Consider the following 25584-nt stretch of genomic DNA (forward strand, 5'->3'; position numbering starts at 1 on the left):
GTTTCTTTTCGCACAATATCAAAGTCGTTATGCAAAGACAGTTCGTTTGATATTAGATTCTTAAACTCGTCTATCGTCACTATTCGTTTCAGTGGAAAATTTAATTAATCTCTCATTTCGTAAAAAACATTCTATAGGACCTTATATACCCGTTTCACAAGACAGAAGAGCCAATATTGTATAACTCGTCTCGATCATTTTCTTTAAGAGAACCATCCAAACTCATTCACTTATTGCACAGTCGAGTCCACTTTAAAATCTAGTTCGAAATAATAAATTAATTACGCAAACGAAGTTTAACCAAATATTCAAGTTCGAATATGAACCGAATGTCAATTTAATTTGAACGCTAATTGTTAAAGCAATTCCAATTTGTTTGTGATGCTGATAAACACGTACCTTATTTAGTTCATTAGTGGCATCGCAAGTTTTCTTAACAGTTTTTCAAAACATTTAAATTTTATATTATTCTATTACGCAGACGGAATTTGCTATACAGAAGCAGAAGAGGAGAAAAATTTTTTAATTTATTTTTCTGTGAGCCGTTTCTTGATTGTTATCGGTGAAGAGAAATCATTGTGTAATGAAGTCTACTGCAAATTTGCAATTAATTTTATTGAATTGTTGATATTCTTGAAATGTAACAGAGTGGTGGATTTATTAAATTTAAATTGTCAATTTAACAGTAGATACGAAAATTACCAATTTACGTGGATGTGTTTGTTTTTTTTTTTGCATGAAATTGGAATAATTTAAGAAGAAAGAAAAAAATTGTTTAATGAGAAAAACCGAAACATATTAAATCGACTAAAATTAAATGTGTCAATATAACAAAAAGTCAGTGTGTGGTGTTAAGTAAAAAAATGAACTCATCAATTTATCTTCGTTATGTTTTCACAAAAATGTACACTGAAATAATATGGCAAAAATAAATGATCGATATTGAGTTAAAAAATGTTAAAATGTAAAGGTTACATGAAACGTGAATAGCTTAACTACAGATCGCAGAAAATGGATAAATTCTCTAGTCACTTGTTGAATTGTAAATATTATGTGTTTTGCTTAATTGTTATGTGTCTATTCGGTCCGTTACCTGTGATGTCAAATGGAATGACAATGCCACCGTCGACATCGATAAATTTCACTACGACACACATTATTGAATCAGAACCAATTACTGATTCGGAAACTCTGCCGGGTTTGAGCCATATACCGGGATGGAGATGTCATTGTTGGAATTCCACAAATGAATCAGAGGTAAGAAATGTTTATTCTGTCCATTTATGGATAAATTTCTTTCAAAACTATTACTTCATTTCGAAGATTGATTCTAGAAATCTTTACTTCATTTGTTTTGAACATGCTTTTTGCTATATAAGACGTTATTAGTAAAAGCTTTTCGTTTATTATTGCTGTCGTTGTCTATAACCACGGCAGAATAAAATAAACCAGGCAGGAGCGGTTCATTTTCGAAATGTCAAATAAGGGACCTAATACACTGTATGAAAATGAACTCAATTCAGGTCCCTAGTCAAACAAGCGCTACTGCCTGGTTAACTTTACTCTGTCGTGCTATAACAAATGACAGCCGTCTGTAACAGGTTTGAATTTTGAATAATACCGACTTCTATGTATCTATAAGTGGCGTTTCAATCTGAAATGGTACTTTTCTTGAGAGAGAAAACCTTGGGTTATGTCTGTCGCCACAAAATGATTAAAACTCTCATTTCTTTTGTTCAAAGTATCGACGAATGTCACAATACAAAGTCTTTTCGTTTAGTTTCGGCATAGTACTTTTCCCAGCATTAACATACAATCCCAAAATATTAGGAGGCTGATCAAATTCAGTAGGATCTGTGTTTCTTTTGTAGACAATACTGGTTTTCGTTGTATCTGTTAAAACATACAACACAAGTAATCGTAAGCTGTAGCTCTTATCACTAAAACTTCAAAATATCCCGCTTCTTTATATGTAATGCTGGCAGCAGTGGTTTCAGTCAAAAAAAAAATCTACCAGAAAATAGCGAAATCTCCATTTTCACATAAATTACGCATGACCTCCAGCACAGTTTTGCCGTAATTTGCATAAAAAACATCTTACGATTTTTAAATTATTATTTTTTTTAAATTTTTTTTTTCGTTCTAAGAGATCTTTTGTTCCAATAAAATGTCTATTTTCACATAAATTAGGCTCCAGCAGTTCTGCCGTAATTTGCATAACATATTACGATTTTAAATTCATTTTTATTTTTCATAAAAAAAGATTGCCGAAAAATTACGCCAAATGTGTACATGCGAAAGAAGCTAGGAAACAAGTGTTTCATATGCAAATTGCGGCAATGTTGGTGCTGCGTATTTCCGCCCATAACCCAAAGATAATTATGACTACTTCTAGTGAGTTAGATCGTTTTTGCCCAATAAAATAGTTATATGTACAACAAAAGGGTAGAAAAGTTGGAAATTTCATTTTGAGGGCATTGTTTATGGCTAGAGCGTTTTCCACTTTTTTCGAGGTCAACACAACGTTTTTCACAACAAAGGCTCTCGAGGTTTCAGCTGAGGTAGGACATAGTAATTTATGCCACTATTGTCAGAGGTGCTGCTCGATAAGCATTGGGTTTTCGTGTTGGGGGTTCGAAATTTGGACAGGGAAGCATTTTTATTTACTGTTAATGGTTCAGAAGGAGTGGTGAAAATTAAATCCATTTTCCAAATACAGAAAAACAAAGAAAAAAAGACTCTTCGATCACTACCTACACCACGCATGAAAAAGTTCAGTTTTCACAGCGCAGTTGCAGAAATGACTATTTTCTCGCCTGCGTTGTAAAAAAGCAAATTTCAATGTTCACGTTAATTGAGGTTAATGTATCCATCGTTTACTCAAATTGACATGGAAATTTCCACTACGGCCCAAGAAATTTTCGAACCATGTTCCATTCAACTTTTCCACATGTATGACTTCATTAATTACACGCCTCACTTTAATTATTTTCTTTCAAAGTTTTAAACTTTGTAATTATGATCCGAGTTTTACGCGCCGATTGTATTTGCCGTGTGAAGCCATCAGAGCGAAAATATTATTGAAAGTACACACTTTAAAACAGCGAATATCAAAAGTAGAAATGGTTGCAAATGTCATTGCATTAAAACAAATTATACCGCAATTAAGGGTAATGTAACCTCGTTGAACAATTGCAAAAATTTTGCTAATCTTTTGTTGTATTTAATTAAATCGACGAGCATTGAGCAGACCAAATGTATTAATTTAAAATTCATAAAAAATGAAACCATCTAAAATCAGCATCAAAGAAATATTTTCCAGCATACTTTACTGGAGGATATTAAAAGTGATGTGACGAACTTCGAAACTATTTCATTTTCTGTATATTTCCTCTAAACTTATTTGCTTAAAATGTTCAAATGAAATCAACAGAACTGTAACTATATACCATATAACTCACCGACTTCGCAAATTTCAAGTTTAAACAAGTTGAAATATTTTCTTCATGCGCTGTTCTACCTATGTGAAATATTTCCTTCTTGTTAACTGTTGATTTTGTGCTCTTTGTTTTATACGGAAAAGTTCGTTGAGTCAATCCTTAGTTTTAATTGATCTTATAACTTAGTGTCATTTTCAATTCCACAAGTTTTTGAACTTATCGAATTGGCATCGCATATTTTATTAAATTCTAAATTCATCTTTGCTTTGGTCACACTTTTGTTGCTTGGCATTTTATATTTATATGTCTGTAATGTCAACGTTTGTAAAAGGGATCAACAGTCGGCAATGTTACAGTTTGTAAAAGGGATCTACAGTCTATATGTGGATGTAGTTTATGTTAATAACCTTCCCCGAAATGCCAATAGCCTTCGTATAGACTATTCGCACCCAAGTGACAATAGCCTTCATATAGACTATTCGCACTCAAGTGCCAATAGCATTCTTATAGACTATTCGCACTCAAGTGCCAATAGTCTTCATATGGACTATTCGCACCCAAGTGCCAATAATCTACATATGGACTATTCGCACCCAAGTGCCAAAAGCACGCGCCTTCGTAGTTTTTGTATTTAAAAGTATTTGCATGTAGAATTTCAAATTAATAAAAAAAATCTTAAAAGAGGAAAGGGTGATACTTCTTGTCCGTTCTTGCGAAATAAATAGCCTTGTTAAAGGTGAGTCAGAAAAGAAATAACAAAAACAGCCTCACTGAAGGAAACCATATTTATAGATATGATCTGTCCAATACAAGCAGTTCCATTCTCATAGGCAAATCTATTCTTTTTGTAAGAAAAATTAATAATTTGTTGTTCAATCCTATTGAATTCATCATTTTATGAATTGTAATGTAAAGACGTTTGGTGAAATGTAAGGTGAAGGCTTTTTGTTCAATCCTATGAAATTCATCCTTTTACGAAATGTAATATAGATAAGTCGTTTTATTTGATTCTTGGAATTTATCCTTCTACGAAATGAGATTCTAGGGAACTCAATGAGTTCAACTCATCCTTTCACGAAATGTAACGTAAAGGCATTTTTCAATCCTAGGGAATTTATGAAATGTTACGTAAAGGCGTCTTGTTCGATCCTAGGGGATTTAAAGGCAGTAATAGTGCTCTTGAGAAAACAATAAAATTTTAACTAGTATTAGCTGGCAAGATTAATTTTGACGAAAAATAAATAAATTTGCATGAAACTTACTGCTGAAAAGATCAAATTTACAGACCAAAACTTGAAATTTGCTGCTTGAAATATAAAATTTTTCGGCCAAAAGATTAAATTTGCTACCAAACAATAAATGCCTAATTTTACTTACTTAAGACATTTATTGTTTATTGTACGGTAAATTCATGGTAAATGTTTTCAGGCTGAATTAGAGTGCAGATGTGAGGGCATGGCACTGACCAGAATACCACAGACATTGCATGCTGGCATGCAAAAGTTAACGATAACAAGAGCTGGATTACCGTTCCTGAGATACGTTGGACTTAAAAATTATTCAAATTCATTGCAGGATATGTAAGAATTTTGTTGATTTTTTTTTTATTTGATGAGCTTAGTGATTTTGTACTACATTCAACAGAATGTTAACCGATTTACTGGAATTCGAAACCATTGAACCTGGTGTCTTCACTCCTCTTCATCTGTTACGAACATTGTAAGTTATATTATTTTACAGGACCTCAATTCTCATGCGTTCGTAACTTTAAGAATTCGTAATTTGACAAATTCTTATGGGTTTTTACAGAAGCAACTGTCAAGTTGCGAATAATTCTAATTATGAACGCATGAGACCAGTATATGGAATTTTAATTCATTTTTTTTTTTAAATTTAGATACATATCTCATGCACCAAAACTGAAATCGATATCTGCAGATGTTTTTCAAGGAATTTCTTCCTCGTTTAGATCTCTGTAAGTAAATACATAAGAAGTGTGTTGGTAGATGCTATTTGCACCCGGGTGCAATTAGTCATATAGACTATTTGCACCCGGGTGCAAATAGTCATATAAACACTATTTGCAACCAACTATATCAAAATCCAAGGAAATTACGTTTTTTTATATCGAAACTATTAGAAAAGCTGCCGTTCAAGTTAAAAGTAACAAAGGAAGTACTTAGTGAATAAAAATTGTATTTTTATTTATCAAAAATACAAAAAGAAAGAATTTCAGTGTGGAAAAGTACACAAAAAAATTTAGATTCTGCAAGATTTGCAAAAGAATGTCACATTTACTTGTTTTGCTGCAGCGGCAGTAATATCAGTACATAACAAATGGAACCAATCGAGGCAAGTACACAGCACATTACCTGAAATGTGTAGATAAACAAGAAAATTCAAAGCACTGCCGATGGTTTTGTTCATACTGATACGATAATCTGTAGTAGAACAGAACTTTGTTTTTGAAGTAGATAACTTTTGGATAAGGTTCAGACTCAATATCTGAGCTGCGATCTAGTGTGAATCTAATTGCTAAAGTCCGACAGAGTATTTTCGTTCCTATTCGTAAAGGGATTAATCTAATTGCTAAACTCCATCACAGTATGTTCGGACCCATTCGTAAAAGGAAAAATCTAATTGCTGAAGTCTACCGCAGTATGTTCGAACTCATTCGTAAAAGGATGAATCTAATTACTAAAGTCCAACAGAGTATTTTCGTTCCTATTCGTAAAAGGATGAATCTAATTGCTAAAGTCCAACAGAGTATTTTCGTTCCTAATTGTAAAAGGATGAATCTAATATTGCTAAAGTCCATCACAGTATTCTCGTTCCTATTCGTAAAAGGACGAATCTAATTGCTAAACTCCATCACAGTATGTTCGAACCCATTCGTAAAAGGAAAAATCTAATTGCTAAAGTCCAACAGAGTATTTTCGTTCCTATTCGTAAAAGGATGAATCTAATTGCTAAAGTCCAACAGAGTATTTTCGTTCCTAATTGTAAAAGGATGAATCTAATATTGCTAAAGTCCATCACAGTATTCTCGTTCCTATTCGTAAAAGGACGAATCTAATTGCTAAACTCCATCACAGTATGTTCGAACCCATTCGTAAAAGGAAAAATCTAATTGCTAAAGTCCAACAGAGTATTTTCGTTCCTATTCGTAAAAGGATGAATCTAATTGCTAAAGTCCAACAGAGTATTTTCGTTCCTAATTGTAAAAGGATGAATCTAATATTGCTAAAGTCCAACAGAGTATTTTCGTTCCTATTCGTAAAAGGATGAATCTAATTGCTAAAGTCTATCGCAGTATGTTCGGACCCATTCGTAAAAGGAAAAATCTAATTGCTAAAGTCCATCACAGTATGTTCGAACTCATTCGAAAAAGGAGGAATCTAATTTCTAAAGTCCATCAGACTATTTTCGTTCCGATTCGTAAAAGGAAGAATCTTATTGCTAAAGTCCAACAGAGTATGTTCGCTCCTAGTAAAACGGTAACTTTTTTCTTATTTTTCCATAACAAAAGCGGGATTTATGTTGGAGTTGGGTGCAAATAGTGTTTATATGACTATTTGCACCCTCGAAGTGTGTTCACTGGGCAGATAATCTGATTCAGATTGTTTTCGCAAGAAATTTTATTCCGACTGGTTAGCAATCTTTTTATTGTGCTCGTTGCTCTAAAATATTTTTTAAGATATTTGGTAATGTCGATGCCCTCCTCTCCTTTCATTATCATAAAATATGAAAGCCACTTAACAACCAACGATCCTGCTTATTCATCAGTAACATCTGAATCTTAACATTTGTCGAACCGGAAGCTTTCAAGGCGAACGAAAAGAGAAAATTCGTCTTTAGTTTAGTTCAAGCGTAACATTTATACTTAATAAAGAAGGATTCTTTTGAAAAACAGCCTACCGAAATCGGACGCATTTTCTAGTGGACCCGTACAGGGTCGTGTGGGGCGTCATTTGAAAGGTAATCACATGTACTATTGAGCCGAATAGCGACTTATTGGATTTAAAATTCATCCACACTGAAATATGTTCAGTTAAAGTTTTCAACCGCAGACTTACACTGTTCTTATAAAAATTTCTCGAGGTACACAAAACGTACATGGTCGTATGGGGTATCATTTGAATGGTAATTTTATGTCCTTTTGGGCCAAATAGAAGTTGAAACGTTTAAGTGTCCTCATTTCACCACATATGCATCCAAACCACATAAGACCTCATTTGGCCCAAAAGCACATAAAATTACCTTTCAAATGATACCCCACATGGCCATGTGCATTTTGTGTACCTCGAGAAATTTCTGTAAGAACAGTGTAAGTCTGCGGTTGAAAACTTTAACTGCTCATATTTCAATGTGGATAAATTTTATATTGGTTCCCTATTCGGCTCAATAACATGTGATTACCGTTCTAATGACACCCCACACGACCCTGTACGGCTCGTATAACTGGAGACACACAAGCTTCGAAGAATTTTTTTGAACGTAGTTTCGGCTTCTATGGTCGAAGTCCTTTTTGGGAAATAAAAAAAATTCCAATAGAAAATGCGTCCGATTTCGGTAGGCTGTTTTTCAAAAGAATACCTCAAAGGTAAAAGGCGTAATAAAATCAAAAGGGAATGACAGAGTTCATAAATCATTTCTACGACTCACTTTCTGATAATTAAATTTTAATTAACTGAAATTCTCTTTGTCTTAGCAATATTTTTTAGTATTAATATTACTCTCACACTCTCACCTTACACCCTTATAATTTCATTTATTAGTGTCCATTCAATGGCATTGTCATCATAGGTGGTACTTATCCCTTTACGAATTTTTGCTAAACAATTGATTCTATGTCACGTTAACACCTTTCTCATTCATAGTATAATAGAGTTATACGTATTGATTGGATGGGCTCTCGTTTATTACAATATTAATCTGCAATCGATTTCATTGCAACATATATTTATATATGCACGGAAACGGATTAAACTGCAAACCAGAACAAGTAAATAGACCTATTTATGGCTTCATCGAACGAATCAATTAAACTAATAGAGCAACAAGTTTGTTGTGATTAGCTCTGTGTAGATTGGATTGAAAGCATAGATACAAAGAGTGTACTTCAGAAGCTATTTATACCTAGTTATAATGCCTATAATGTGTAGAAAAAATAGCTCTTTGACCTAAAGCAAACACGTAAACTTTAATTGCAATTTACATGAATGTTTGTAACCTGCATGGAGTCGGGTTATCTAACTTTATAAATTACAACATCGGAACACAGAAATGTTGGACATTATGAAAGGACATCTTTTTTAATGAATGGATCTGACGATATCTTTTCATTGATGTTCCCCTAGTTTATGTACCTGAATTCCGAAAAGAGTTTTTTTTTCGTCGGATATCTCTTACACGAATTCCATATCAGGCAAAAAGCTGCTTCATGGAAATGAAACGCAAGTTCATTTTGAAAATAAATTACATCCCTTCCTGTTTACCTCGAGACACATCCGGTTTATTTCCAGTCACATCCGGTCTGGACTTGCGTCACGATCCCTATATTACCGTTGGGTCATGAATCGATTGTTCCCCATAGCCAATGATTATTGTTCTTTCAAAAATATGTTTTCTGTTCTTTGCAGACGAATAATAAATTGTGGTTTATTGACGGTTCCAGACATGAAATACCTTTCGCCTGGAGTCATATTGTATATGATGTAAGAAATTGAAGTAAAACAAAAACAACGAAAAAGACAATTTAATTTCAGCAAATTAATTTTTTAGTGATTTGGAAGGTAACCAGATATCTCAAATACCTGAAAAGACTGTTAAAGTAAAAACTGAACAATTGTAAGTATTGGGAAAATGTGAATTTTTAATTTCAATTAGGCGATGTCATAGACAACAATGACGAAAATAAGTCGAAGTAGCTTCAGTTATTTGTTTCACCACAACTGAATCCTTTGACAATACTGTAAAATGAATTAATGAGTTTGTACGAAAATCATGGCAACGATTTCGATGAGGTAGATTTTGTATCTCTCCGAATAACGCAAATGTAGATGACAAAGCCCCTACGATCGCCATGAACGTCATAGACTCATAGTCTTTTTCAGGTTTAAAAATCTTAGCAGAATCAAAAGAAAATAACAAAACATTTCTTCGCTTCATTTTAATTGTAATCTGTAACTGGAACAAACCATACGAAACAATGCACTTCTCTTATTTTTGTCGTCGATGTCGATAACAGGTGAAAACTGAAAATGTTCTGTTTCAGAATTCTTGACAATAATCCTTTAGAAATTATACAAAATAATGCTTTCATGGGCTCGGAAATAGCAAAATTGTGAGTATATGTTTCAATAAACATACCAATCATTTAAACAATCTTTTCTTTACTTGGTCTCAGAAGTCTAAAAGGAAATCATAAGCTGACATCGTTACATCCTTCAGCCTTTGTAGGCATAGAGAATATTCAAGAGCTGTAAGTATAAGACTAAATATCTACTGTATGTAATTGTATCCCGAATAACGATCACATCATAATAACAAAAATTTGATTGCAAAATGTATGTCGAAGGTAATTCACACTAGGAGAAAAAAGTTTAAACAATTAAAGTATAAGATTTTCATGTAGTGCGCTCCTTCCTTCCTAATGGATTTAATAATTATTATTTGGCAAACTTTCCAGACGGTTAAGATGTTAAATCTTTCAATGTAAAAGTCCTCGTCTAATGTTATTGTTTTCTTTAAAAACTTTGTTTAAAAGCTTCTTGTAAAAGACGCAAAATCTAAAGCTATCAAAGCTCATATCACAAATCGTAGATATAGCAGAGAGGTTTAATAAAATGATATTTTCGTATTGCAAAAGCGGTTGCAATAAGGTCTCAACACTTCACATTAAAATTTCCTTTTGTTGTAGACATTTGTAGATATTCCTTTCTTACCGAAAGTGGGGCCATCAGCTCCAGTGACAAAGCATATAATTCGGTTTAGGAAAGTTGCGTCAAATTGCTAAAACCTGTGAAGCTTTGAACAACAAGCAAAGTTCCCTGACTCTCATGTTTGGGAATCTTTCGGAATTTTCTGAATTTTTCAGAACTAAACTCCGAAATAAGCCCTGTTCGGATCTAATTGCAACATTTACTCATTTACTCATCTACACATCCTAAGAGAGAATAGAGAACTACACGCCTTTGAATTACATCTTTATAATCGTGAATCCGCATAAATATTTTTCTAGGGATCTGTCGGGCACATCTATTGAAGCCTTGCCATCAAATGGATTGAACAGTTTAGAAATTTTAAGGATTCAAAATACTCATACCCTAAAGACTATACCATCAGTGTACAATTTCAAGGTAAGGTCGACACAGATTTCCATTCCACTTTCCCAATCTTTCATACGTTGATTAAACCATAATTTTGCAGAATCTCCGCGTAGCTTGGCTAACTCATTCTTTTCACTGTTGTGCATTTCAATTTCCATCCAGACACGATCCACAACGTCACGCATCGAGAATGGTGCATTTGGCGGCATTGCAAAAAGAATGCATGAGTGGTAAACATTTACCAACGGAAATTGTTCACACAACGGATGATCCGAATGCCTCTGATTATGTACGAGTAGGTTGGCAATTATTTCCGCTTGTTAATGCTTGAATCGTGTTTTAGGAGAGTCTACTTTTTCCTCAGAATGAAAATCAATCGTCATTCGAGGGTGTTTGGTCGCCAATTTCGTCTAATGCTTCAAGAGATAGATTGACACGATCTGCGGGACAAAATGATTCGTCGTTTTCGGAAATATTTTATGAGTAAGATGAAAAATCTGCGTTCGTATTGTTCATTGAAAGGAAATGTTTTTATTACAGCCATTTCGAAGGAAACGATGACTCTATCCTGCACCAAAATTTCACACACTTTGAGTCAAACATTGGACGTGATCATTTCATTAATCCCATAACCGGATCACCGATTGACAATGAAGATGTGCAAAGTAATCGCATTGGAACTGTAAACAACCCAATGGATTTTGGGACGTTTCATGCAACCACAGCTGATGTATCACCCAACAGCTTGCTGAATGCCATTTGTGGGAACATATCAATGAAGTAAGTGCATACGGAAGGACGATGAAACGAGCGTCAATTGAACGATGAATTTCATTTCTAGCATCGTTTCAGTACAATGCTATCCGATGCCAGATGCATTAAACCCTTGTGAAGACGTTATGGGCTCTCAGTGGCTTCGTGTATCTGTGTGGATCGTGCTATTTCTCGCTGTGTTCGGCAACTTCTCCGTGCTGATGGTTCTATTTTCAAATTGGTATGCTTTCTGGAATCATATGGATGCGGTAGATTCGTTACACTTTTTTTTGTCCATCGCAGGAGTGATGTCACCGTTCCGAAGTTTCTCATGAGCAATCTGGCATTCGCTGATCTGTGTATGGGTCTTTATCTGTTGCTCATTGCTGCAATTGATGTTCATTCGATGGGAGAATATTTCAATTTCGCTTACGACTGGCAATATGGTGGGTAGTGGTAGTGAATTGTTAAACCGTTAACGGACTTTTATAATCATCTGTTATCGATAGCGAAGACAACAAAAATTAATGTTGAACAATGGCTAATAATGTGGACTTATATGGCCAAATCAATGTTGAAAATAATGAAGTAAAAGATTTTGATTCAATCAGTTGAAAATGCTAAGATTAATTGAAGTAACAGATTCGAAGATCGGACTGTTGATATGCTGTGAATAGCCGTCAATCACATCTATAAATTTTCATGCGATTAAGGACGCTGAGCCCATAGACTATATGGCTAAACCATGTGAAAAATGATAATATTTTCGTTCACGCTCACTCCTTGCAGTCGTAAAAATTGGACAGAGTTCGCCGTATACTTTTGTCATCGCTGTCGATAACACGTGCCTAGTCGTCTTTGAAAGGATTTTTTGCGGAACTCGCAAAGAAGAAAATGGAAAATTTAGAATCTCATTTGAATTTTACAGGCTCTGGTTGTAAAGCAGCCGGTTTTCTCACCGTTTTTGCGAGCCATTTATCTGTATTCACTTTAGTTTTAATAACAGTTGAGCGCTGGTTTGCCATCACAAATGCCATCAACTTAAACAAGCGAATAAAACTGAAACTCGCCTCGATAATAATGGTTTGCGGCTGGATATACTCGATCATAATGTCCGCATTTCCGTTAAATGGCATCAGTAACTATTCGTCAACTAGGTTACTGCAATATTACTCATTGAGTGGAATGAAAAACTGAATGGAAAAACCTTTTTCTTGCAGCATATGTCTGCCAATGGAAGCTAGAGATTCGTATGACGTAACATACTTAGTGTTAATAATTGCTATTCAAGGCCTGGCATTCTTTGTCATAGCCATTTGTTATGCGCAAATTTATTTCTCTTTGGGCAAGGAGACTAGACAAGCGGCGAGATATGCTTCGAGGGGAGAGATGACGGTTGCCAACAAAATGGCTTTATTGGTATCGTATCAATTTGACCGATTTTTTTATAATTTTATGATTGACTGCAGAAATCATTTTGCAGGTGTTTACGAATTTCGCATGCTGGGCTCCAATAGCATTTTTTGGACTAACTGCACTTGCAGGTTAGTTGACTTAAAATTACAGCCAATTTTCGTTTTTATTTAAAAAAAAACAAACAATTTTTAGGTGTCCCATTAATCGACGTAGCCAAATCAAAGATTCTTCTCGTATTTTTCTACCCATTGAACTCTTGTGCTGATCCGTACTTGTATGCCATTCTTACGGCTCAATATCGACGTGATCTATTCCTTCTACTGTCAAAGTAATTGCTTCATAATCCTAACCGAATCGATCGAACATTGATCGAACGTTTTCTTACAGATATGGCTTCTGTAAAGAAAAAGCCCAACAGTACAAACTAAGCTATTCTTTACCCACAACAAATATGACCTGTCCAATACCACTAATTGGCCGAAGTACTTCAACCGATCGTACAGCAACAGCGCGGAAACCATACTGTGAATATAACGGCGAAGACGTTTAGGACGCAAGACCATTATGAATTTAAGAAATTTACTTGCTAACAATGTTGGCGGCTGAGCCATTGCTTTTGTATTCGAATGAAGGGAGAAGAGAAAAAAATATAAGGAAGGACCAGTATTCACATCGGCAGCAGTCTTTTACTTTGTGTTGTGTACTTCCCCATATATTTCGATTTCAGTGAAATAAATGTATTCAAATATGTGAATAGAGTCATTTGTTTGTGACTGGATACAGAGCTGAGTTTACAAAACCGAACAAAAGAAAATTAAGATTTTTGATAAAGAGTAAAACAAAAAAGCTGAGTTTGAATTGATGTTTGTCCTTCTCTCGACTATAACAGATTTCAAACAGCTTCAATGAAGGGACCAAGTTAAGAGGCATCGATGCTCTGTTTAAAAGCATATATTTGCGCGTTTTTTAAATACTGGATTTCAGTTTACTTTTGATATCGTTCCACCAGAATCCTATATTGAAAAATATATGACCGCAATAACGACCACAAATGTGTTAGCTTTCAACAGAAAATAGATTTGGTTGCAGCAGCTTGACCAGCTCTGAGAAAACTGTAAAGTTTCTGAAAAATTTCGTTAAACTTCTGACTTTTCTCGGAGCCGGTGAAACAACTAGAGCCAAAACTAATTTTAATTTTAAAACACATTCGTGGTCGTTATTGCGGTCCCAAATGTTTCAAAAAGGATTCTGATGAAAAAACATCATCAAAAATGAAATACTAGACACGCAAATGTAGGTTACAATTATAGCTAGGCATCGATGCCTTTTAACGACATTTCTCACAGTAACAGTAACATAAGGATTTTCATGCCATAGCATCTGAACCAAGCAGTAGAACAGATTTTAGAGAGGCTTAATTTCCGTTAAAAAATATGTTCTAGTGCTTGGTTCAGATGCTATGCTTGGGCATAAATTACGGAATTTTTCTCGTAATTTGGGCCAAAATAACTATTCAACAATAACGCTAGCAAGTAATTATGAACGTTTTTCATCTTAGTACTTTTCTTTCCATTTTTCTGCTGTAGCTTTGGAACATAACTCACTCACGCACTCGGCAATCGTGCTCATAAAATTCGAACAGAATGCTATTCAATACGAAAGTCTCAGCTCTGGAATCACTCTTTCATTATTTGCATCTTATGTATACCTTAAGTTGTTCACCCAACCCACTGAAACGATTTTAATGACATTTTTTCCCTGGATTAATATTCAAACTCATAAAAGCAGGCAACCTCACCAACCATATGTCAAATTTCACGAAGAAGTGATAATAAATTTGATTTAAAAAAAATTTAGTACCGAAGCACAGAAGGTTTTCTGCCAAAATTGCAAAATCCAAAATGTTCTCCTAGCATGCTAGGCTGCTACGTAAGATTTCTGACCCATGCATATTTTCGACAATTTCGCATAGTCGTAGCTCAATTTGTTTACCGAGAGGAGAAAATAGGAAATTCCAATTAGAGTGATGTTGATGATGATTTCGCTCGAGTTGGAATTTCCTATTTCTCCCAGAGGTAAGCACAATGTTTTTCCTGTGTTCATGTTGTGTTTGCCGTTTTCTCCACGAAACGAAAGCATCGATTCGCAACACCATTAACAAAGTGACAGTTTGAATGAGAAAAGTGGTATTTTCTCATCACGAGAAGTGCCATTCGACCCGTCGTCAAGAAAACACAATTTTCTCATAGCCTATTAAGGGATAATAGGATGCAAAAGCACACATGAAAATATATTTTAAGCTCTCTTCCCTTCCTAGATTCCTTATTGAAGTACAAACAAAACAGGCCCAATTCCTAAGAAGTTCCCGACGAGATAATAAAGTAGGGCAGCCCAATAAGATCGAAATACGGACAGATTACAACAATTTTCAAAAAAATGGTTCCAGATGATCCGAAAACTTTTGAAACTTCGATCGAATTTAAATAAAACTCATAATTTTCCGGCTAATAAAATGATTTCAATTCCAAAAAGACTTGTATACTATTCTGGTCTTACTCGGCAATCCTACCATATTAGTCGTGGGTGCCATAGGTGCGTTTGATCGTGAGAGTCTCGATTATACGCAGAAACTATTGATGTAGAGCTAAATTGCTCAACTTTCGCTGACACTTACCTCCGATCCAATGAATAGTACATCTCTTTCTCATCTGTATCTCTAACTCTCTCCAAATTACCAAACTTCTGAGATCCTTAAAAGCGATTTACATCGACGAATCATGGAACCACAATAAATTCCAGTATTTGTAAGTCAAAGGCAAGACATTTTTGCTTTATAGTAATTTCGAATCTTTTATTTAATCAGTTAATAGTGCTGTTCATGGCGTTCACTATTCTTTCCAAATTTTTATAGTCCGCATAACTGAGCTCATTGCGAGAAGCTTTCTCCAAAATCGTGTTCAATTTGTCCACAACCCTACTCGATTTAAAGTGCTTCTGACGACATTGTTCGACGATGTCCTTGCATTTCAATGACCAAACAGCGTTTTCATTCAGGTTCGATGAATTTTCACCCCGCCCATCCGATTCGACAGCTTCTGTTTGTACGTTGTGTGCCTTCGACTCTTGTTTCGGCGTTCTTTGGTCCTGTTTCTGCGATTTTCCGTGTTGCTTCGGAGTTCGGGGTTCCCTTTTGACAGTTTTTGGAGTTGATGTTTTCGGTTCCGACACTGAAATCGCATCAACTGTTGCTGGCCCATCATCGACCGATTCTTGATTTTCGTTCTGGGATTCGGTGTCATTGTTTGTCCGCATAAGTTTTTGCTTAGCCCGGTTTAAGTCGACGTTTGCATCATCTTTCACGGAAATTTTGATTTCCAACAAATTCTTGTCAATATTCAGTGGGGGAAAGGTCTTCGATCGTTTCATTTCCTCATATTCTGATATTAGGTCCGGGTAGTCGTCATGTTCGAACGATGAAAAAACGTACCGATAATGTTGGTAGATTTCTTCCCTGGTATGTCTGGTCATCATATCCTTGTTGTTATTCAACAAGAATTTCAGATTGCTCTCCAGCCCAGCCAAATGTAACCGTCCGTCTCTAAGACCAGCTCGACCCATCAAAATTATATTCAGGTTCTTTCGTGCACGGTCTGCATTTTTCGTGCCATTTTTACTCTTCAAATTCTCGTTTCTCTTCATATTTCTGTACAGTTCGCTAACGTTGCCCAATGGTTGCTCCAGCAAAGCAAATTGTTCGCGGATGAATCGAATCAGGGCCATTTTACTTTTCGGAATCTGTTGAAATGTCTCATTTTTGATGCGCATCTTCTTGCACATTTCCACCAAGAATCGAATCAAATCGGCGTGGAATTTATTTTGATTGGACGTCGCACCAACGACCACCAGAACGTTTCCAAGATTCTCCCAATCCATTCGTACTTTCACTTGATGTGTAATAGACGCATCACTGAGCAATTTGTTGCCCGCATCGGTTGACAGCAATAATCGTGCATGCTGCTTCGTGAGAAATATTTTTGCAGAGTTTGACGGCGCGTCTGGTGCTGACGATATAGCTGCATCGGAAGCAGCTACTAAGTCAGATGAGTCAATGTGCGGTGGCAAGGGAATGTAGTCTGGTGACTCAATAGCATCATGTCGGTCTTGTTCTTTCTCTTTTGACTTGGATTCGTTAAAATATTCCCCGAAACTATAATTGGAGTCAGAGTCATGAACAAAATGGGTGGACTGATCGCTAGCGTCTGTAACATTCAAGATGATGTCGTCCCGAAGCTTGTTTAAAGAAATTTCCATTTCGGTCAACTGTTCAATTTCCTGCGCCTTTCGCATCTTTTTGGCATGCGCTTTGGTGGGGGTCGTAGGACTCGGAGTAATTTCTTGTGGCTCATGGTCGCTGGATCCGATGAAGCTCAGGTTGAATAGAGCCCTAGACCTTTCTAGGTCATCCATTTCCTTACTAAAACTGAAGTTGACCGATCCGCGTAGATGATCCACCTCGATTGCTTCTTGCATCAGTTTATCGTCTGCACCGGGTTCGAGATTTAGTGTTTCGTCCGGATTTTCACCATTAACAACCGCAGAATCTAGTTCGATGGTTTCCTTCATCACCACATCACGATCAACATTTTCACTCTCAGGCAATGTTCCGTTAACGATTTCTGTTGAAATATCTTCTGTGACACTCGGGATGGGAACACTTTTCGAACTGTCGGTTACATCGGGTTCGGCATCGTTCTTTGCTAGCGTTTCTTCATAGAAATTCTTGGCGAATTGTTTTTTCGGCTTTTCACGGATATTCTCTGCGTTCATTGGATTCAACACGAATTTCTCGTCCAACTTTGGTATCTTAGCCTTTTGACGTCTTTTTGTGTCAGCCGTTCCAGCGTCCCGTTGGAATTTCGTAGCTTCCAGAAAACGGCCGTAAACTCGATCCTTGGCCTCATTTACGTTCCAAACGAATCTGAAATTTTCGCGTGGATTCTCGAACATTGAATACGGCGTTGACATACTGTTGTCGATGGGCGGATCGTCGTACACCTTTTCGTATTGTCTTACGTCGGAAGATATGACGTCATCTTGCATAAATAATTGGAAATCGTAGCATTGCTCAGCTCGATGACCGTAGCCAGCGCAAACAGAGCAAAATCTTTTTGGTTGAATTGTTGGAACACATACTGGTGTTGCGGTAGGATCAGTCTGAAAAGTTTCAAACAAATGATCAGATCAAACTCTCAATAACAATGAATAGTCGGTAATATTTTGCTGAGATCAAAGACAGTAACTGACTCGAGCAATTTATTGCTGATGTGGTTGTGAAATTACTCACCGTGTTATGGTAAGCTCTCCAATTATCCGGACAATTTTGTTGGAAGTGGCCACGACGGCGACATTTTTTGCAGGTCATATGTGACATACGGAAACAACGTTCGCAGCCGCGACGAAATGAGCTCGTCTTCTCTCCGCACTGAAAATTAATTCCAGTCAAAAACGACAGTTAATTTTTGCCAATCAACTTACTCTCAAGCAAATGGTATTGGGGCATCTAACTTCTCGGTGACCAACAACTCCACACGTATAACAAATGATCTCCTTTTTCGGTTGCGGACAGAACGCCATTCGATGGCCGTTTTCCCGACAGTTGTGACATTTTACCGTTTTCAACACATTGTAGTTGGATCGAAGGTCCTTCGGGTCAATGCGCCATTCGAGGGAGTCTCCTACAGAGGTTTGAATAAATGCAAACGAAAAATGAATTTTGAACGGTCGATTTTACTTACTTGGCATTTGTTTCCGTATGGCCATAACATTGTGAGTTTCGCCGCCCCATGAATCGTTATAAAAAGCCTTCATTTCGTTATTCCAACCCATTTCCGGGTGAATTACCAAACGTTCACTACGAACACCATTATTGTCATCTTTATCAACGTTTGATTCATTTTCTTCACCATTTACATTGGCACAATTTTCATCGATACTCTTATCGATCTCCAATAAATTTTCGAAATTGTTCAATTCAATGTCATCGGTTTCACCAACCGTATCGGTAACAACCCAATTTACATTTTCTTGTTCTTCTTCAACCCCGTTTGTTTCCGAATCTTCACTTGATTCAACCGCTTCCAAGTTACCATCTCGATTCTGGTCATTTCGGCGACTGGTGACACGTTTCGAGTACTTGGTCACTGCATTGAAAACTCCCTCGCCACGATGTAAGTAATACGGTCGAGTAGTCTTCTCGGGCTCTAAATACGCTTCGCCATCATCGTCACTATCATCCGAGCTAATGCAGTCGGAACCTCGATTACTTCCGGACTTTCGACGTTTGCGCATACGTTTCGACCGCTTTGACGTGTCTATGTCACTGCCCTCCGATTCTGATAAGACGGTGGCCACTTTTCGACCCTTCGGTGCATTACTTTCTGGCAGATCTGAACTTTCCGATTCATATACATCAGTAGCAGCGAAATCCGTTTCTGACACATCGTACGACCGTTTCAACGAATTTCGATTGGCTCGCTGTGGTTTGGCAAAATGATCTGCTGTTTCGTTGACTGGCGGCAGATTCTTCGACGGGTTCGCTGATATGATTGTATTCAAATGGGCGACGTCAATGCCACCGAACGGATCGTCATGGCGACTGAGACGTTTATCATAATCAACGTTGATGGCATCGCAATCGTCCTGCAAATTGTCGATCGGATCTGGTTCCTTTTCCACCGGAGCATTTGTTTCATCTTCGTCCTCACTGCTAATGACGGTTGGCTCTTCCGGTGGATAAATGTAGACTTCATCATCTGAATCGGACTCCGGTACAGATATAGGTTTCGCTATTGTTTCAATGATCTCAACTTCCTGCTTTACGTTCACTGTGTCTTCTTTTCTGAGTCGTATCTCCTCACGAACCTTGTTGGCATGGGCTTTCTTCGCTTCCATTTGCTGGAAGCGTTTAATTTTCTCTTCGGCTCGATTAAAGCCTTTATTGAACGGATTCGGTCGACGTTCATCGGGCTGTTGAACGGTTTCTGGTAAATTATCGTTCAATTGAACGTTAGGTAAATCTATTGGCTGTGAATCAACTTGTGATAAATAAGACGTGTAAGGAGTGAAACGTTTTGGTATGTGGTTATTCACTGCCGAAGCAAAAGCAAATGGGTTTGGATTACATCTTTCAATGGCTTTTTTACGATTTTTCGTTGACGCTGCTTTCTTATTCATTTTGTTGTTGTTGTTTACAACGCTGTGTCTGGTAACTGTTCGATTGTACACGGGTGGCGGCGCCACAGCAACCGTATCAATGGTCTCAGGTTTGTCGTGGTGAATGCGAGAATAGAGTTCTGCCTCTAACTCATCCGAGTTCTTTTCATCGTAATCCATTTTCTGTTGGATAAAACGATTATTTTACTTCAATTGCGAAGTCTTACCTGCTAATAAACTCACTTCAAATGATCTATTCAAATTTATTACTCTCTAGAACTCAAATAAAAAAGAAAAGGCACTTTTAGAGGTTATTCAAATCTTTTGTGTCTCCTGCTGTCTTTTAATATGGTTTAATGAGTGACGTTTAGTGGAACAGGTGGAACATAACCCAACCGAAAAATATGTTTTCAGTGTGACCAACACATTATCGTTCAGTGTTGCCATAAAAAGATATAGAGTGTGATGATGAAAAAAATATTTTAACAAGTACCCCAAGGCAACTTATAATAAATATTTTAACAAGTACCCCAAGGCAACTTATAATAAACTGGTCATCGGTCCTCTCGCTCTCAACGAAACATGTTGAAAGAGAAAGCAATATTTTGACATGTACCCCAAGGCAAGTTATAATTAACTAGTCTTCGGTTCTCTCGCTCTGATCATAACAGTCTACTGTATCAGTCTATAAAGGTCTGTAATTATATTCACATTTTTTTGATGAGCTAGACCGAAAGTCAATGATTTGTTTCAATAAACTCAATTTGAACTTTTGAAATGGGTGCGTTAAAATCCGTATTTAAAATCGGTATTTCCTCCGAGGTGACATTAGACCATACCTGGGTAATTTATATTCCAAAACCCTTATTTATATTCATTGTCTCAGGCGGGTGGCATCAAACTTAAACACACTCATTACATATTGTGTGAAAACTCAAGTTAAAGGATTTTTTTGTTTAAGACTTTTCATACAATCTTTAACGAGCGTGTCTAAATTGTCAAAATGGGTGTCATGACTGTCGTAAACTGTTCTTTCAAAACCTTGCTACATAGAAATAGTCATACATTTTCATGTGGCGCCATTCTTGTTCATGGTTCATGGACTGTATACATTCAATGACTCTCTTTATTAACAACTTCATTTATTACGAATTTTGGATAATATCACTCATCTCATTGTTCATCTAACTGTGAATTCAAATAGCAAGGCCACCTAATGTGAAAATCCTAATTCTTCATTCTAACGTTTTTCCTCTTATTCAATAGGTCGCTTCCAAGGCCATATGAATTGTCAAATTACTGTCAAATTTCATCCATATAGACATAACCTCATTAATATTTGTATGAAAACCGAGCTCTGTGGATGAAATTGTGTTTGTTCGGCCAGTCAAATTTCGTGTTTACAAACCTTTATACCAAGTGTAAATTCTCCATCCACACGTTTTTTTTGACAAACCATTGAAAACTTCATAAATTTTTTCGACTGGGACTGCATTTGTCATTATTTTTTTTTTTCAAGTTGTCCGATCCGGTAATTGATCTAATTGATACACATCCACGGATACCACTTCTTTAGTGATAAAACGGAACTTCAAATCAGACACAAGATGTGTTTCGTTGCGGTTGTTTTGAAAGTGTAACCAACATGTTTTACGTAATATTATCATCTGTCTTTACAGTGACAAGTTTAGCTTGTATATCTCCAAGAAATGTTTTACTGATAATATCTGACGATTTACGTTTCTTGGATCATAATTCAGTTACACCCAATATTGATGAATTTGCCAGAAACAGCTTAAATTTCAAACATGCATATGCACAAGTAATGTATTTTGTATTTGTTTTTCTTTACTGTATGCACTTGTAACGTCTTGACATTATAGTTTCTTTTCTCTAAAGGCTTTATGAATTTTAAAGCGATCGAACGAAATTTAATCGTTGTTTAAAAAAGAAAGATATCACTATTAGTATTAATCTACAGTACAACCATCGCACTTCAAGCAAAAGTTCTTCGAGTGACAGCTGTCAGATAGAGTACTATTTCGTATGAAAAATTTATTCAGATTTTTTTACAGTTCCAAATTTTTGATGCACTGTCCTGTTTCAGTACTCTATTTAGAGTACCACTCATGCTCGAAGTGTGTTGATACAACGCATAAAAGCCTTAGAGGCGAGAAAATTCGATATATTTTCTCTCACAAATTTTGACATTACCTTCGCACTATAGCACTATCCTTCCAAAGTTTAGCATAAGTAATTAATGGGATTAAAAAATTCTGGAAATGTTGTCAGTTATTTCATGAAAAATCATTCAAATTTCCATCAAAAACGGCCACAAAAACGTAACACAGTCATACAGCCCAAATCCTTAAAGCAAGTCACATTTTTGCCCAAAAAAAATTGATTAGTATCTCTGAGGCCCCAAACTGCAGATCAACTACTTTCCCAAAATTGCATGTCTTTTTAAATAACACAAAGCCGCATAGAGGTAGATTACCTAGAGGAATTGCAAAATCGTCGAGTTAACAATTCATTAAAATTATTACAGCAAGCATTATGCGCACCGAGCAGAAACTCATTTCTAACGTCACGTCGACCGGACACACTTCGTCTATTCGATTTTAACAATTATTGGCGAACATTCGTTGGGAACTTTACTACCTTACCGCAATACCTAAAGTCCCATAACTATGACACGTATTCGATTGGAAAAACTTTTCATCCTGGCATTTCTTCCAATTTCAATGACGATTACCCATTAAGCTGGAGTCGTAAACCGTACCATCCGCCTTCCGAGGAATATATGAATAAGCCGACATGTCCACAATCCGGTGCATTGAGAAGAAATATTTTTTGTCCGGTTCGTGTGAAGTTTCAACCCATGAAAACTCTACCGGACATCCAATCAATAAATGCTGCCAAACGCTATCTACGTCGTCCTCGTACGCAACCATTTTTCTTATCAGTCGGCCTGCACAAACCGCACATTCCTTTTCGCTTTCCATTAAAATTTGTCAAATTTCATCCATTGTCTAAATTTACGAAACCAGAATTCAACTATGTTCCGCATGATATTCCCTCAGTTACGTTCAATCCTTTCAATGATATTAGAAAACGTGATGACGCCAAAGCGGCAAATATCTCGTTTCCATTCGGACCCATACCAAACGATTTTGGTTTGTCAATCCGGCAGGGATATTATGCATCGGTCACTTATGTGGACTCACTTATCGGTCGATTGTTAAAATATGTTGATCCAAACGACACCGTTGTCGCATTAATTGGTGATCACGGTTGGAGTGTTGGTAACCATGGTGCATGGGCGAAATACAGCAACTTCGATGTAGCTGTTAGGGTTCCCATGATTATCTATTCTCCTGACTTTCGAGGTCTTGATCGGAACATAAATCATAATGTCGAATTGGTTGATCTATTTCCGACATTAGTCGATTTGATTGGACTACCACTATTGCAGAAATGCGTCAATAAAAATGAGATTCTCTGCACCGAGGGAAAGAGTCTGAGGAAATATTTTAATAATCATTTATTGGAAGAAGACGAAACACTTGCATACAGCCAATATCCACGTCCTTCCTCGTATCCTAGCAAAGTTCCCAACAGCGATGAACCGAAGCTGGATGAAATTACAATTATGGGATGTTCAGTGAAAACGGACCGTTTTCGATACACTTTGTGGGTTGGATACAATAGCACAACATTTACGAAAGGTAAAGACAATGAAGTTATAAAACGAAGCTGAACGAAATTTACTCAACTTGATCTGAACAGATTTCAACGCGGTGTATGGTGAAGAGCTGTACGACCATTCAGTGGATCCGGATGAAAATATGAACTTGGCGTTGCGGACTCAATTTAATGATTTGAGAAATCGATTGTTACAGTTGTTAAGAATAAATTTTTGAAAGATAATAACGATAGCTAGACAATAGATGAGTTCATATGCCTCGGAGTTCTGATCCTGATGTCGAGTGAAAACCGGAAGTCAGAAGCCTTGTTATAGCAACTAACAGATGTTTTAATGATAATGATCAGACATCTTCGCTTAACCTTTCACCAACGGCAAGTATTTCAAAACAGTTCTACTATCGAATCTATTACTTCATTTGATACAAATATTTTCAAGTGATTGATTTCAAATCTTTACTTAATTTTTAGATTTTAGAGCATGATTTTGCTATATATAAAGTCTTAGTCAGAGTTTGTTGCTTATTCGTAGGGTCGATGTCAATAACAGCCGTCCGTAACAGTTGCTTGATTCGGACAGCAAATCGCCTGTTCGTGTTCGATGAGTACTTATCTGCGGATGTGAGTCGTTATGAAAGAAAAGTGAAGGACAGCGACGCACAACCTTTGAACGAAAAGTACTTCGTGTCATTTTTAGAGCCTTGAGAGAAAGAGAGGCAGTGAAGGTGGAAATACAGTAAAAAGTGAACAGGATATGATGAAAAAGTTCAACAATATTTAGGCGAGATATGGATACTTGAATAAAATAAGATCGTGTCCGCTCAAATCCGTGTAAGAATGAGACAGATTGAAATTAATAGCTTCAAGTTATGCTTCTCAATAAAATAGAGATTTTGATTAGACTAATGGGAGAATTCTCTTTCAGGACCGTTTTTTAGATCTCACATTTTCCGCCAGTTTCGCTTTCTTTCCTGTGAAATAACGTTTTCCGCCAAATGTATGACGATCACCTTATAATACTCCTTAGGATTATTTTTAGTTCTAGAGTTTGAAAATGTTTTAGACAATAATATTCACATTATATACGTCATTTCGTCTGAATATATTCTCAATTTTCAAAATGTTAAGTTTGTGATATGTGGACGTATATATATAATGACATCGAGAATAACAAAATATATTCATCGTGGCTGTTTTCGTTCATGTACCATACATACATATATCTATATACGTTAAAAAAATTAAATGTATACATAGAGACGACGAATGTATAAACATATACACACAATAATATTAAACATAAAATAAAAGCCTCTTTGCCGCAAATGGAGACCGGATGTAGCGTATAATCAACAACAAGAAATGATGAAGATGAAATAACAACAACAACAAAAATACGAAGAAATTATTATGTTGGTGTTTGATGGTTCGTTCGTTTTTTTTCTCTTGTCTGTTGAAACGATATTTTTAGCAAGAATTTTGACGAGGAACTCTGCATTCAGGCAACGAATTTTGATCAAAGAAATTTTTGTTAAAAAACTCATTTTTGTGCGATATACTTACTAAGGAAATGGGTAAGTTATCATTAGATATCGCTACAATTATCGTATCAAGAGAAGAGCGACTCTGAGCGAGGATCTTCAATTAGGCAACGAATGGATTATTATTTATTCGTGATTTAATTTCGATCGTCCTTGTGTCATAATTACATATCTAGAGCCTAGTAA

The 25584-nt window shown here is 36.3% G+C and overlaps 3 protein-coding genes across 9 annotated transcripts; 2 read left to right on the top strand and 1 right to left on the bottom strand.

Annotated features, from left to right (window-relative positions):
• Nucleotides 1–301: 301 nt before the first annotated feature.
• On the top strand, nt 302–13694 carry LOC119080404 (thyrotropin receptor). 3 transcript variants are annotated; one of them, XM_037188732.1, is made up of 19 exons: nt 302–1257; nt 4869–5020; nt 5085–5159; nt 5338–5415; nt 9083–9157; nt 9225–9290; nt 9718–9786; nt 9850–9924; nt 10684–10801; nt 10872–11060; nt 11115–11254; nt 11312–11551; nt 11613–11765; nt 11828–11970; nt 12453–12681; nt 12745–12943; nt 13008–13068; nt 13133–13268; nt 13328–13694. In XM_037188732.1, exons 1-19 carry the CDS (start codon nt 1012–1014, stop codon nt 13488–13490), a joined length of 2607 nt encoding a protein of 868 aa, XP_037044627.1. In that variant the 5' UTR covers nt 302–1011; the 3' UTR covers nt 13491–13694. The 3 variants fall into 3 exon arrangements, with proteins under 3 accessions (XP_037044627.1, XP_037044629.1, XP_037044628.1); XM_037188734.1 differs by having other exon boundaries at nt 303–1257; nt 11136–11254; XM_037188733.1 differs by having other exon boundaries at nt 304–1257; nt 10872–11066; nt 11136–11254.
• Nucleotides 13695–15768: 2074 nt separating this feature from the next.
• On the bottom strand, nt 15769–20523 carry LOC119080389. Of its 5 annotated transcripts, none has more exons than XM_037188704.1 (6): nt 20396–20523; nt 18736–20335; nt 18476–18675; nt 18285–18422; nt 17464–18154; nt 15769–17337 (listed from the first exon to the last, which is right to left on the bottom strand). In XM_037188704.1, the coding sequence occupies exons 2-6, from the start codon at nt 20330–20332 to the stop codon at nt 15800–15802; spliced, it is 4164 nt and encodes a 1387-aa protein (XP_037044599.1). In that variant the 5' UTR covers nt 20333–20335; nt 20396–20523; the 3' UTR covers nt 15769–15799. The 5 variants fall into 5 exon arrangements, with proteins under 5 accessions (XP_037044599.1, XP_037044598.1, XP_037044596.1 ...); XM_037188703.1 differs by having other exon boundaries at nt 17461–18154; XM_037188701.1 differs by having other exon boundaries at nt 15769–17120; nt 17160–18154.
• A 1204-nt stretch (nt 20524–21727) lies between these two features.
• Nucleotides 21728–24085, top strand: LOC119080444 (iduronate 2-sulfatase). The gene is made up of 3 exons (XM_037188809.1): nt 21728–21974; nt 22701–23880; nt 23942–24085. Exons 1-3 carry the CDS (start codon nt 21798–21800, stop codon nt 24073–24075), a joined length of 1491 nt encoding a protein of 496 aa, XP_037044704.1. The 5' UTR covers nt 21728–21797; the 3' UTR covers nt 24076–24085.
• The last annotated feature ends 1499 nt before the right edge of the window (nt 24086–25584 follow it).

The sequence above is a fragment of the Bradysia coprophila genome, unplaced genomic scaffold (assembly GCF_014529535.1).
Source record: "Bradysia coprophila strain Holo2 unplaced genomic scaffold, BU_Bcop_v1 contig_350, whole genome shotgun sequence".
Lineage (NCBI taxonomy): Eukaryota > Metazoa > Arthropoda > Insecta > Diptera > Sciaridae > Bradysia > Bradysia coprophila.